The 15161-nt window shown below is 37.8% G+C and overlaps 1 protein-coding gene across 1 annotated transcript in view; it reads right to left on the reverse strand.

The window, feature by feature from the left end:
* The window catches only part of BIRC6 (baculoviral IAP repeat containing 6), a 241574-nt gene that overhangs the window by 53185 nt on the left and 173228 nt on the right, over positions 1-15161 (reverse strand). Inside the window, exons 63-65 of the mRNA XM_089529449.1 lie at positions 12571-12788; positions 10518-10682; positions 9523-9691 (exon numbers count right to left, since the gene is read on the reverse strand). Of these exons, the coding sequence (XP_089385575.1) occupies positions 9523-9691; positions 10518-10682; positions 12571-12788 (552 nt within the window). The remainder of the gene's footprint in view (positions 1-9522; positions 9692-10517; positions 10683-12570; positions 12789-15161) is intronic.

The raw sequence follows: 15161 nt of genomic DNA on the forward strand, positions 1-15161 counted from the left end.
GTTCTACTCAATGCAGAATTTTATAATATCAGAAAAGGAATTAAAAAAATATTTGTACTAACAATGTGGCTTTATCCCTTGCAACAATTTTTGTACACTTTTGAAAGTTATTCTTTCAGTGGTGGCGATAATATAAATAACAAAAGCAAAATCTTTGGAACTGGCTATCCAAACACCAAATTCAACTAAATTCAGAAAAGAAACAGGAGATGAACTGGAGTTTTGAGCTATATGTTAAAAACAGACTAGACACTTTTAATCTTTCCCCCCAAACTATGTATTGTACATACCCTGTATTCTCCAGAGACCCTTCATATACTTCATCTAACCTAAGGAGATTATTCTACAGTTTAAGGATTTGAATTTATGTTAATGGCCTCTTTCAACTACAATTCAATGCACACTTATCTGGGAATAAACTGCACTGAACCAACTAGTCTTAATTCTGAATTAACATATATATTGGTCTGCTAGATTACTATTATTTTTAACAATGAAGGTAAATATATGAATAACTTTCCTTTTTCCACATTCCACTTATAAGCCAAACCTGTCCTTTAAAAGACTATGCTTTATGCAACATGCCCTCCTTTGTTTCTAACTTTTAAAACAAAGATTACTGATAGTGGTGCCAGAGCTCTACGCTTCTATTTCAGTTTATCAATATTTGAAAAATATATAATTACACTTTTAAAATATCAGTATTTGTCTAAGAGTAAACTATCAGAGGTAGTCTTCAAATAAAATATATTGAAGTATAGTGGCAGGTGTCCTTTACTGATATTTAATAATTTATTATGTTGTACTACTTATTTCAAAAGCATGACATAGGTCACTGTACAGATGGGAAATGGAGGCTGAGAAAGTGGGCTAAACCTAGCCTTCCCATATAAAGTAGAAGCATTGATTTTAAAATTTAAAGCACGTTTATTGCAAATATTCAAAGTAATGCTTGGGATATCAGCCAAGAGCTCAGAGCCCTAAAACGGATATTAGTAGGTTAGAGGACCTTTATTTCCCTAGCATGCAAAAGCAAGGTTCAGATTTGGCATTAAGAAGGAAGATGCTACATATAGAAAAAACCATATGAGTAGAAGCTGAAAACAAAGTCAAGAAGCAAACGTTGCTGATCAGATTGAAACAAAGACCTGAAACACATGGACAAAATGACATGGTTTTAGGCCGTGCTGGGGGCATGCTGATTACACATGTCCCAAATGCAGCCTGAATCTGCGTCAAGGGTGCACCAACAAAAAAGAACCATGTCAAGAAGGAGTGGGTAGAATCAGCTCCTTCTGGTGGCCCAGTTCAGGACCGTGTTGCGTGTGCGCGTGGTCTCACACCGCTCCTTTGGGCCTGTCTGTTTCAGGCCCAAGAGAAATACCTGTGTGTGTGTACCTAAAAGCTCTCCTTCAGAAGCTGAAATGTGTTTCAGAGGAAAATTTGTAAAAATCATAGCGAAGGAAGAGAGGACACAGAGGAAGTAAATACATACCTTTTCTTCTGAGTATTTCAGGTAGATATTGAGATAAAAAAAACCCCGAAAAAACAAAAACAAAAAAATGGGATAATAATGAAGATCCTGCTAGTATCTGGCCATCCACACGAAAGCTAATAGGTGAAAGCCATGAGGATCAGTTTCTTCCAAGTAAAGGAAACACGAGAAATCACATCACCTAATCTTCCTTTTGAACTACTGTTTTTGAAGACACTATCTTTCTTATGAGACTGTTTGAGAATCCAATGTAAAGTTATTAACCATACAAGCTAACAATTAATTGTTAAGAAGTAACAGCATTCAAGCATCTAAAAAGCAATCTGGGATCAAGTTTCTCCAGAAATTCGAAATGCTTTTCCTTGATGTGTTTAGTAGATTTGTGCCCAGTCTTTCTTTCAAATAATGGAACAAGGGGTAGCTCTGTTTAACTATTTGACAGTTTAAAGTATTCATTCTATTTCTAAGCTCACTTTTATCAAGCAAGCCTCCCATATGGCTTACGTAAATATTTTAATGCAAAGCATAACCAAAACACTACTTAAATTGTCCATCGGAAGATAAGACAGGTACAAGTAGAGAATTCTGTTCCAACTTTACAAGAACATGCTTGCCTAGTGTAGACCATCACATTTCTGGTGAAGAGAAATGTTCTCACTCTTTTAACATGACAGCTGTGTGGGGCTTCCTAGGAAAAGTTTCATGGGAATGGTGCTACTTTAAACATCATAAAAAAGAGATAAGGACAACACAGTGTTGTTGTGTGCCCTCAAGTTGTTTCCAACTTATGGTGACATTGATCCTATGACAGGATTTTCTTAGTACGATTTGTTCAGGGAGTCTGCCTTTGGATTCCTCTGAGGCTGACTTGTTCATGGTCACCCTACTGAGTTTTCATGGATGAGAGGGAATTTGAACCCTGGTCTACAGAGTCACAGTCCAATGCTCAAACCACAACACTTGATAAAAATGTTGGAATAACAACCAATTTAAATAGAAATGTAATACAATACATATCATATTCTGGAAGGGCTGCCCTCTATTTAGTGTTCTTTATTTTTAAACCAGACCTAGGTTAGGCAGCTCTTCAAATAGAAGACTCTTCTCTGTCAAGGACATGCATCAGAGGAATGAGACCAAGTCTGCAAAAACTCATCCTATAATGTCTTTCAATCAGTCTCAAAGGTGCTACAAGATCCCTTTGCTTATGGATATTCCAACTACAGCTGTATCTCTGAACACTGTAGAATGTAACAGACACAAAAATCACCCTATTTACTGTATGAAAGAGAGGAGAGGTTGTGGCTACAGGTGTTTCCCTGTATGTAGTAGCCATCTCCTTGATGGCTGGGGTACCCACAACACAGAATCTCCCAATTACTTCAGGCAAGGAACAGCACGCAAGAGGAATTATTGTCAGGAATAGACAGGTGGGAAGGTGTAGCCTGAGGCCTCTCCAGCCGCAAACGGGCCGGGGCCACAGTTGACTGCATGGTTCCCTCTACAAGCGGGCTGCCACTGCTGGTCTCAACCTGCTCCAGTCCAAAAGACTGGAGTGTGGCATCAGAGCAGCTTCAGGCTGCATTGCGGGCATGCGTCCTCTAAACGCCACACCCCCAAAGTGGTCAGAAGCCACTTCTTTTGGCCCATTTATTCTGGGCATATGTTTTCATAATTTTATTGCCTAGACTATTTTGGAATTAAAATACTGAATAAGATAAATGGTATCTATCTCTAGTTTGATTAAAACTGCAAATGAAATGCAATGTTTAAACTTTATGGAACTTTATTTCTATTTTCTAATTTATTTAAAATGTATAAACAATACTTCAACAGATATTTATTTCAATTATTTTTGAGCCTAAGAACCAGTGGCATGAATGATACTATACTAATGTCATGTTCTACCCAAGAAAATAAAAGCTCAGGCATCAAAGTAGCAATTTTTATTTATAAAAATGGATACTAAATGCAGGAATTACCTTTTACAATTTTCAATTAAGTTTCAATTTACATTTTTCTGCATCTGACATAGTATGAACTACATAAGATAACATATCACCTCTTGAGTATTCCTTGCCTAAGAAAACCCTATGAAATTATTGGGACCACCCTAAGTGTCAAAGACACATACAAACAGAGAGTTTAAATGGTTAATGTGTAGCATGTGATTAAGCCTTAAATTGGGACCATTCCTCAACTAGGTAGGCATTTATAAGTTATCACTGCAGCAAACTGATGCCATCTACAGACAAAAAATATCAATTAGCCTTCAGTGAAAAGCAGATACATTACTTGTTTTGGATCGTTTATAATGGCTTTGTGCAGGATGGGAGTTCAATCAATTTTAATTTCAACAAGAGAGTTGGGTCTGATGTTATTAACCTAATGATCTTACAGATAATGAAAAGAAGAGGGTGAGTTTATAATATATGTTTCCCCACTATTAATCATGACTGATAAAAGTGAGGAACTTATTTGCTTAAAAATAGTCCCCTAAGTTGGCGACTATACATGGACTGTAAAGGCCAGAAACCTAAAAATAAATATTTTATTTTGGTCCAATCCACAGTGCAGAAATAATCCAGTTTGACACTGCTTTAACTGCCCTGGCTCAGTGCTAGGGAATTCTGTGAATTGTAGCTTATTGTGGAACCAAAGCTCTCTGACAGAGTGGGCTAAATATCTCACAAAACTACAGTACCTAGCATTCCCTAGCACTAAGCCAGGACAGTTAAAGCTGTGTAAAACTGCATTATTTCTGTAGTGTGTATCAGACACCTGTTTCCATTTAAAAATAATTCCACAAGGCAAAGAATTTGACTATGGGGTTGGAAAGAAAGAAAGAAAGTTGGAAAGAAAGAAAGAAAGAAAGGGGTACCTCCAAAGTGAAAGCAAGGGACTTTCTTGAAAGACTTCAGGAGACTGTGGACCTAAAATACAGGTATGTCTATTTGGAGAGATGTGTCTTGGTGTGTGTATATTAAGGGAAATGATAACTGGTGTACCTCAACCTTAATTATGCTTCACATAATTCTCTTTTTAGATCTTGCATTCTGGTTACCTAACTGTCTAGCTAGAAGGACGCTTTTACAGTGATGTCCTTTTCTTCCAGCCACTTTCCTCTTTTTTATTGTCCATGCTTCCTCAAGAACCAGTGGCTTTTGTGATGGATTTGGACTAGCAAGATCTTGCTTTGAGTTCCTCATTTAGCTAAGAAAGCAACATTAGAGATTATTCCATGAACCCCCATTCTTGCCACAACTGTGTTAATGAAAAGAAATGCATATATGTTAGCTTGGGAACAATCCCAATCATACTAGCTGCAGTAACTGCAGCATCCATTGCTGGTCTGGGACTCTGTTTTCCCAGCATGCTCCCTCCCCTGTTGCTTTACCATCATGCCTTGCACTTTTTAATTTTAATTTTTCTCTCTCTTTAGGACAATTTAAGCATTACATCAATGAGATGGGGGGGGGGGGGGAGAAAGTTTTTTTTAAAAAAAAGAAAACAGGACTACACAGGAATAGTGAAGGGAAGGAGGAGTCAGGCAAGGAGGAAACTGATACCATGTGACTGCCCAATCCCGGGTCTGCAGCCCAGACATTATCACACACAAATCTAATGCTAGCGATATTGGCAGCAATTGACGGAGGAAACCCCTGAATGAAAAGTTGTGCAATAGTCATGGATACAGAACAGACCAGGTACAGCTCAACCATGGAATTATGTGATGAGGCACTGTCATACGTGCATCTATTCTGCTTCAATTGCATTTTTTTAGCCTCAAGTGACAATCTCCATTATATAAACACAGGTTAGACTGCTGAAGGCATCTCACAAGCTTATTGTTACTACAAAATGGCAGGAGGTTATGGATCAGGAACCATGTGTATACTGCCTTTAGGATTTTCAAAAAATTGTACTGCGTCATCCCTATGAGATAATCAATATTCTTGCTCATTCATAATAATAATGATAATGATGATGATGATTTCTTAACTGCCTCTCCCCATGGACTATGGCAGGGGACGTCTTAAACTATGCTTTCATATAATATGTACTAGAGGACAATAAAGGAATACGCATCTATAAAGGCACAGTGGAAAAAAAACACTTAATTGCAGTTTAGTTACACTTGCAAACTTTTAGGAGTGCTATGCATACTGAATAGCTGGGAAGGCAGCAGAAAGCATCTTCTTTCATAAATAATAATCATATTATTATTAGCCAGAAAAATAAAACACAGCATGAGTTCCAATTTTCTTTCAGAGTCGAGTCTTGGGAACAAACACAATATATGTAATGAAAAATTTTTTCCCTGCACATTTTGCTTTGACAGTGATATACCTCCATGAACAAGAAGGACATTCATAAAATAGTTTTTAAAGGTGTAAGACCAGAAATTAAATAAAGTGATTTTATTCAATAATATTTTTATCAATACTAATAATTCGTGTCTATTTATGTTGACACTAAACCTCATCAAAACAGTGACATGAGAGTATTAATTAATTAGGAATTATATGATCTTCCTTCATTTCCTTCCATAGAAGGCTTCAGATGTTCAAAGTTACAGGAGAGCAGGAGTAAGTCTCATGTTACTCTGAAGTATACCTATGTACACCATACAAATGAGCCCAGCTGGATTAAGCTAAAGGCACAACTAATCCAGTCTCCATCTTTCTACAGTAGTTAATGCAGAAACTTACTGGAAATCCAGTAACAGTACACATGGGCAATGGCATCTGCCACTGTTTCCCCCCAGCAATTGGTGTTACATAGTACTGACTGCTTCCTCCATTAGTACATACAGTAGTCCCTTGGTATTCACTGGGGTTGGGTTTCAGCAGTGTGGATAAAAATCAATGACTTTTAAACCCAAAAATTAATTTTAAAAATTTTAATTGGATTTTTTTATTTAAAAACTCACAAACAGACTTTTGATGTTGGGGTGCAGCAGCATGTTTGCAGTAAACAGAGCCAAACAACAACAACAACAACAACAACAACAACCCTGAGCTGGAAAGAGTGAGATTCTACTCTAGCTGATACAACGATAACTGTGTGTGCCTACAATAAGCAAAATAAACAGTGACTGCCGCCATAATCCCTTACTCAGCATGTGTGGACAGTAGAACAGAGAAAACAGCAAAACAGAGAACATCATGTAAAAAAGTGCATCTTTGACCACCAAAACAGAAATAATATGGAAAGTGGGACAGGTTGGGGGGGGGGGGGAAGCATCCTCCCTAGATGCATTCTGAAAGCTTTCAAGTGGTCTCTAGAATGTTCAAGACATTTTTTGTTTAGTTATGCAAGGTCCTATTTCATTTCACCATGAACATATTGTTAGTTCTGAATAAAAAGTTTGCCAAAGCATGTTGACCAGTTCTCTCTTTTATGTGGTGTAGGAATCTATTCCTATTCTTTCCATACTCTTTCTGCCTCTGGTACCAAAGTTTCTGCTAAATTAGTAATGCCCAGGAATACATCTATTTTGTCAACTGAAGTACAGGTATACCTCACAATCAAAAACAAAACAAAACAACTTACAACCTCCAGTGGAGAGTTTAGCAAAGACTTCAGATTGTATAGTATAGAATACAATTTTGTAGCAGGAAGAACATATTGGAAGGTATTAATTTCAAGACTTCCAAGTGCTTCTGGGGAAAAAAAACACTACTAAAGAGTACGCTGAAAAGACCATGAGAAGCATGGACAGTACTGGGTAGAGCAGTGCTAGGTGAGAAGGCATAAAGGTAAAGGTAGTTCCTTGACATGAATATCTAGTTGTAACCGACTGTAGGGGGCGGTGCTCATCTCCATTTCTAAGTCAAAGAGCCAGCATTGTCCAAGGACTGCTCTAGTGGTCATGTGGCCATCATGACTGCACCGAATGCTGTTACCTTCACACTGAGAAGGGGTACCTATTTATCTACTTGCATTTGCATGCTTTTGAACTGCTAGGTTGGCAGAAACTGGGACTAGTGACAGGAGCTCACCACATCATGCAGCACTCAGGCCTTGAACTGCCAATCTTCTGATCATCAGAATCAATTTTAAAAACAGCAAGGGGACATAACAAATCAGAAAGGTGACAAAAAATTGTAAGAGCCTTCTTACTGGTATTTAAACTCAGAAAAGTGCAAATCATGAGGAATTAATGGGGTAAAGAATGTTATTAGTAGGAAAGTGTGTGCCACAAGCAATATTGAGACTGAATGTACAGATAATTAATATTCCCAAATGAACTAATTTAATAAGGGTAAACAGACTGAATTTGAGCTTTCCAGATTTAATTCAAACACAGTGTGGGAGGACATAAAGGCACGAACAAGGCTTTAAACTCAACCTGAAGTTAACTTTATAATGTCAGTCAGACAGCAATGATAAGGAAGACTAAAAGACTAGTAAGTGCCAGGCTAATTTGTTCCTATTAGTATTGACATTTCATATTTTTGTCCCACACTTCATCTTACCCCAAAGTGTCAGAATACCACAAATTTCACATCTCTTTCTGTCCCCCCCTATTCTTCCTTTTGGGAATAGCACCCTGGCTATATCCAATCAGTTCAGTATTAACAGGCCCTCAACTACCATGTAGGTTTCACTCTCCTCACTGGCTTGAACATCTGTGAATATATTTGTTACTCATTCTGAATTTGCTTTCAACCAAAAGTCCATCCTCATCCCTATGAATCATGGCAAGTAGCAAGCTAAGTCTAGAAGGACATAAAGATAACCACATATATAGAATGCATCACCCTATGCATAAATACAGCCAGCTCTCCTTATCCACAAATATTTTATCCACGGATTCAAGCATCCACGGCTTGAAAATATTCAGAAAAAGCATAAATTCCAAATAGCAAACCTTGATTTTCCATCTTACATAAGAGACACCATTTTGTTATGCCACTGGATTGAATGGGACTTGAGCATCCATGGATTTTGTTATCCGCGGGAGTTCCTGGAACCAAACCCCAGCAGATAACAAGGGCCCACTGTACATTACTTATGGCTCAACAAGCACTTCAATATGCACACAACCTCTCATACTATCTTGGGCCACTCTACATATATTCAGAAGTTAATCTGTAGAGAAGTGCATATATTCACACAATATGTTCACATCTCCAGCTAGGAAAAAAAAAAAAACTGCTAAAGTCAATGATTGGTAGCTGTTCCAATTAACATATGTAGACAGATATACTGCTGCTAAGGCTAACATCATACACTGTAGAAATTTTCAGTGCACAATTTTTAAATTATGTCATACACACTTTATATAGAAAGTAAATAGCATGCACATGTTTGTTTGTTTTTAACATGAGAAAAGAATCAAGAAATAGAGGCCTGAATCCTTATGGCACATGTCTAGCATTATGCTAGGAGTTACAATTTTACTTAGGTTGCACAGCAGCAATAAAGGAAGACAAGCAGAAATCATAATAATTCATTATTGGTTGGGGAAGTGAGCTGGCTCTGAGGAGCCTATTTCTCCATTGCCTGGATTCTGGATCCTCAATGACAGGGTATTCTGAGAAGCATAGCTTACAAAATTATCTGTACCAAAGGACAGGCAGTTTTGCATGTTAGCTGGCCCACAACATGATGGTTCCAAAGACCTACTCAGAAGTCAGGCACTGGAGAAATGAGTTACACAAAGGTGGCAGCCTTCAGAATTACTGTATCTACAATATCTGCTCTTGTTTCTGTTGTTCATGTAGACTTTTCCCTCCTACTGCCACCACACCACCTACACCAGCATAGTTGCTTTGGGTGCCTGTAGAATTCCAGAAAATAGGCATTGTCAACACCAAAAGCCCAGCAGCTAGATCATATTTTTGTTTACCTGCAGGACAACAATAGTTCAGTTCAGAAAATTCATCTCTTACACATTTTACTGAAAGATCAAATGGTATCTTTGAATTGGATATTCTCTGCATCAATTTTATTAAAAAAATGCTATTTATAAACTGGAATAGAACATGCTGTTTTAAAAACAAAGAGGAGCATATTACCTGAATCATTACGGAGATAGGATGACATTGCTGGAATAAGACATGACTGACTAAGCAGCTCTAGCAGAACTGATGGAAGGGCATTGCTGTTTTGTCCTCTGCTTTCATGGGTGGATTGGACATCCCCGTTTGATATGCTTCCTGCAGGATTTATATAGCTAGCCAAAACCTGAAAGTTTAAAATCATTATGAGAAAAGGGGTTAGATTGAATAAAAGAGAATGAGAACAGACAACTAACAGGCTCAAAATGACAAAGAATCTGAGACACATTTTGATAAATGAATATAAAATTAAAAAACTTTCCCCATAACTATGCACATTTTTTAATTCAAACCATTTTGTGGTAATTTTTCCAACTCTAAAAGATAATTTTAATGATTAATTTCAGATTCAAAATATTCAACTTATTAATCTTACACTCTGTTCTTGTAAATTAACCAATTTTCACATTGATGTGGTATCAACAAACTGCAGATGTCTGACTTTTTCACAGTAATAATGTATCAGGCACAACATTTCATTTTCATTTTCAGTAGTCAACATTGTATATTTCAACAATTGTTCCCTATATAGTACAGTATCAGTCTGAAAAAAAGGAGAATAAACCCCACTGCGTGTCCAAAGCCAGGCACACAAGGTTTTTAGCCTCACAAATGGGAAAATGTACTAAGGTGGCTAAGTAACTGGCCACAGTTTGCAATATTATTTTTTTAGTAGTTTGTTGAGGTATTTTTAACTTGTTGCTGTTACTTGTTCTATTAGCGACATACTACTTTTCAGTTGCCTTTTTATTTTTTTAAGAAAATAGTTATTCAGTACAGTAGGCAATGAAGACAGTAACATTCTTTCAAAGTACCATATTACAGTTAATGCTCTTACTTATAACAATAAGTATTGGACTTATGTCCAATATCTGCAGACATTATATCTGATGGAACAGAGCTAATTTATACATAATAATAATTTTGGCAATTTGTTTCAATAGTTGTGTTACCTGCAATAGGCAAGTGACATGTTCTTCTTCCAGTCTTTGTTTTGTTAAAGCTTGCTCTACATCCCACCCAGAAGCAGTAGACCCAGTTCCAAATCCAGTGCCTTTAGCCCAGTAAAGCTGCTGTTCTTCTGTTGATGCACTGTTATGCGAGCTTGACACCTGTGGCTGTAAAAAGAAAATCAATTGCCCTATTATTCCATGCTCTTTAGACTTCGCAGTCTGGGATCAAAAGTAGGAGAATATCCTGCCAAATGCATTTTCTTCATTCTGATTCTGGATCATGGAAGTAAAACAATGTTGCAAAAATGCCACTTATTTACATTAACTGAATTGGGTAAGGGGTGCAGGAAACATTGGGAGTGTGCATTAGGAAAAGAAAAGATACAAAGTACAAAATATTGCATTAAAACAATTCTTACTGAGACGTTTCCTCAAGTCAAACTTGGAGGTACCTTGCTATGCTATGCAAGTGGACATCGAGTTGCAGAAGGGGATTTTTCTTCTTCTTCCCCCCCAAATATGCCTGGAGGGTCTACAGTCCTTCAGAGCAGATTTCTGAGGCAACCAGGGGACTACAGAGGTGAAAGGGAAGCTGTTTTCACCAATAATGTCAGCTTAACCAGTGGATGTTAATTAGATTTCACCGTTTATTTTCAAATGGTGAAAGAAGAATTGCTAAAGTTTTTGATAAAATTCAGATGATCTGTATAAAGTACAAAGAACTTTCAGATGATCTGGTGAAGGGAATATCACCAAAGAAGAATTACGAATGAACAGTTAGTATCTATAGGAGGAAAGTCAGAAAAGCTAAAGCACAGAAAGAACTCAGGCTTGCTCAAGAGGCTAAAAATAATAAAAATAGTTTTTTCAGGGGCTATATTTGGAGCAAAAGAAAAACAAAATGGGACAGAGAAGATTTAATAACCTTTGCCTCAATCTTCTCCAAAAAGACCACTGTAAAACAGGCTGTTCAAAAATAACAGATTTTGTCTGCCTTCCCTTGTCACCATTGAGCAGGCCTGGAGAAAATGCACCAACAGGATTCTGGCCCGTGTTACTTGTTGTGTTCCTACCAAGATTACAATGATTGTTAACATGTTAAACATTTTAAAAATAATTACTAATGGCAATGTGTTAGCCTTCACTTACATTTCCAAGTACTGATATGAACTTTGTCCCCTCTATTCCTAAGTCATGAAAGTCCATGTTTTATCCAGAAAACAGGAAGTGTTACTCCTTGGAACAAAGTTCTCCAGATTGAGCACAGTTTTTTTTGGAGCACAGCCAAGGCTGGCATCTGTTCAACAAGTTCCAGGCCACTGAGCTTGCTAACAAGACACACAGTGACTATGTAAGCCTCAATAACAAAAATTGAGGCCATAGATTTCTTCTTTTGAACTGGACAAAGAACCTTCATTAGAGAGATTTAAGGAATTTGGGATAGCTACATCAGGACATGGTGCAGGACCTAAATATTGTATATAGTGACAAGTGATACAATGAGAACTGCTGAGGAACCTGCTGAGAATTCTTCCTGTTGACAGCTTAATTTGGTAAAATAATCTTCTAGTGCTTCTTGTGTAGAAAATGATTGCTGTATCATCTTTTTATGCTGTGTGACTCTTCTGGGCCATTAAACAAAACTAGTATTATTTTAAATAATGGGCAATGCTTTAAAGTCCACAGCAATAACCTTATATGTCTAACTACATTACAAAGTATAGATACTTATGTTTCAAGGAAGACCTATGGGATTTAAGAACATAAGAGCACCTAGTATTGATAGAATACATACTACCTATATAAATTGAGGTAGAAACATAATGACTCTTATATAAATCACTCTCTAATTATAGCACAACTGAAGATTGTTTTAGCAGATTATCTCTCTATGAAAGCACGTGTTTGTTCATCAACCTAGGTCAGAAAACCTGATATGCAAAGCTTTATGATATAGAAAAAGAAATCTGGGCTTGTTAAAGAAAATGACATCATTACACTTCATACTGCCAAAAGCATATTTCTGAATTAATTATTCTGAGGTTAAACTGACCTCTGTCTGATTAGGACTAGAATTGGGAACTCTTGGAGCATGGTGGCTAAGAGCAGATAAACAGGCAAGGATAAGATGTATTGCACCAATTTCCAGAGCCATTCTCCTAAGGAGTACTCCATCATCAGTAGTCAAAGGTGTGGCACTGAACAAGCTGCGCAGCACATGAAATGGAAGGGTTGGAAGCACATTAGCTGAAGGAGATTGTAGAATATGACCTAATGAGAAAATAAAAGATGAAACATTTTGTCACAATAAGTTAACATACTGCATTCATCTTCAAATATATTTCAGTGATTTTATTAGTGTTTAAAAAGTAGTCTGTCTATAACAAGAGCTACAAAATAAAAATTCACTGCAGAGATTGTACACAAGAAAATGATGATGATATGATCAGACCTCCATTATGAGTGGTATCCAAAAAATATAATTACTCTCGCAAGTGACATCAGAGAAACAAGTCATGCCAGACAAATCTTATCTCCTTCTTTGATAAAATTATCAGCTTGGTAGATGAAGGAAATGCTGAGGATATAGTATATCTTGATTTCAGTAAGGCCTTTGACAAGGTTCCCCATTACATTCTTGCAAACAAGCTAGTGAAATGTGGGCTAGACAAGGCAACTGTTACATGGATTTGTAATTGGTTGACTGGCTGAACCCAAAGGGTGCTCAACAATGGCTCCTTTTCATCATGGAAAGAAGTGACCAGTGGGGTGCCACAGGGCTCTGTCCTGTGCCCAGTGCTATTCAACATCTTTATCAATGACTTGGATGACAGAATTGGGGGTATACTTATCAAATTTGCAGATGACACCAAATTAGGAGGATTAGCTAATACCTCTGAGGACAGGATCAACATTCAAAATAACCTTAATAGATTAGAAAGCTGGGACAAAGCTAACAAAATGAATTTCAACACAGAGAAATGTAAGGTATTGTACTGGGGTGGGGGGATGAAATGCACAGATACAGGATGGGTGACACGTGGCTGAATGAGACTACATGTGAAAGGGACCTGGGAGTCCAAGTAGACCACAAATTGAACATGAGTCAACAGTGCGATGCGCCAGCTAAAAAGGCCAATGTGATTTTAGGCTGCATCAATAGAAGTACAGTGTTTAGATCAAGGGAATTAATAGTGCCACTCTATTCTGCTCTGGTCAGGCCCCACTTGGAATATTGTGTCCAGTTCTGGGCACCACAATTCAAAAAGGATGTTGAGAAACTGGAGTGTGTCCAAAGGAAGGCGACTAAAATGGTGAAGGGTCTGGAAACCATGGCCTACGACGAACGCCTTAGGGAGCTGGGGATGTTTAGCCTGGGGAAGAGAAGGTTAAGAGGTGATATGATAGCCCTGTTTAAATATTTGAAGGGATGTCATATTAAGGAGGGAGCTAACTTGTTTTCTGCTGCTCTAGAGACTAGGATGCAAGGTCCAGGAAAAGAGATTCCACCTCAACATTAAGAGGAACTTCCTGACAGTAGGGCTGTTCGACAGTGGTGGAGTCTCCTTCCTTGGAGGTCTTTAAGCAGAGGCTGGATGGCCATCTGTTGGGAATGCTTTGATTTAGATTTCCTGCATGGCAGGGGGTTGGACTGGATGGCCCTCTCGGTCTCTTCCAACTGTGTAACTCTGTGATTCTATGAACGAGAGAAAGCTTATTCATTAGCTAAAATAAATTAGGCATTTGCTATTTTGATTTTATTTTTGCTATTTTATCTATTACATAAAATACAGGCACATCTCACAGTTAATGGAGTAGAAGTGTTCCTGGGCCTTACTTCCTTAACAGAAACTTTGGCCTGTTACAGACAGCTAAAATAAAGCTGCTTTGAGTCACAGTGGAGGTATGGTGTTTCAATGATGCATGCGTCCTAAGAGTCCAGAAGCCGCACCAAAGCCACGCTCCAGTCCTTAGGGCTGGAGCGTGGCTTTGGTGCGACTTCTGGACTCTTAGGACGCATGCATCATTGAAACACCATACCTCCACTGTGACTCAAAGCAGCTTTATTTTGGCTGTCTGTAACAGGCCTTTGGTACCAAAAGTAGAAATAATAGGGATAGGTTCCTGCATCCCAAAACCTAATGTCACAGATATGTGAAATGAAATGATTAGGGCATATCCCTCTGTACCATTTTAATGACAATAACAACATCTTGACAAAATGTAAACCTGTGACTCTAATATCGTAATTTCCCCCCTTCTCTTGTATGATTTTAACACCTTTGTCTGGTGAAGAGGTAAGTGGAGATTTGAAATCTTGCATGATGTATTTTGTGCATTTTTTGGTTGGCCCAATAAAGATATTACTGTTTTGTGGATTTTAGATATTGTATCTAGCTACAGTAGGTTCACCTGGAGTAGAATTCCTTAGAAGAAGCAGGACTCTTGTAAAATGTATTTGTAAAAAAGAACTTCTTTGTTGGAGGCTTTGTTAACTGCGGTATGCTTGTGTGGATGCTTCTGCATGGAATAGTGCAAAGTAGATGCTCCATTAAGTGCTATATTATTTTTCATCTTGGATCTCTGTGCTCAAAGGATCAATCTCAGTTTAACAAACTTCAGATCTCACACGCATCTGCCTTG

Source organism: Sceloporus occidentalis, unplaced genomic scaffold (assembly GCF_023333645.1).
Source record: "Sceloporus occidentalis isolate IW3139 unplaced genomic scaffold, rSceOcc1.0.p SCAF_6, whole genome shotgun sequence".
Classification (NCBI taxonomy): Eukaryota; Metazoa; Chordata; class Lepidosauria; order Squamata; family Phrynosomatidae; genus Sceloporus; species Sceloporus occidentalis.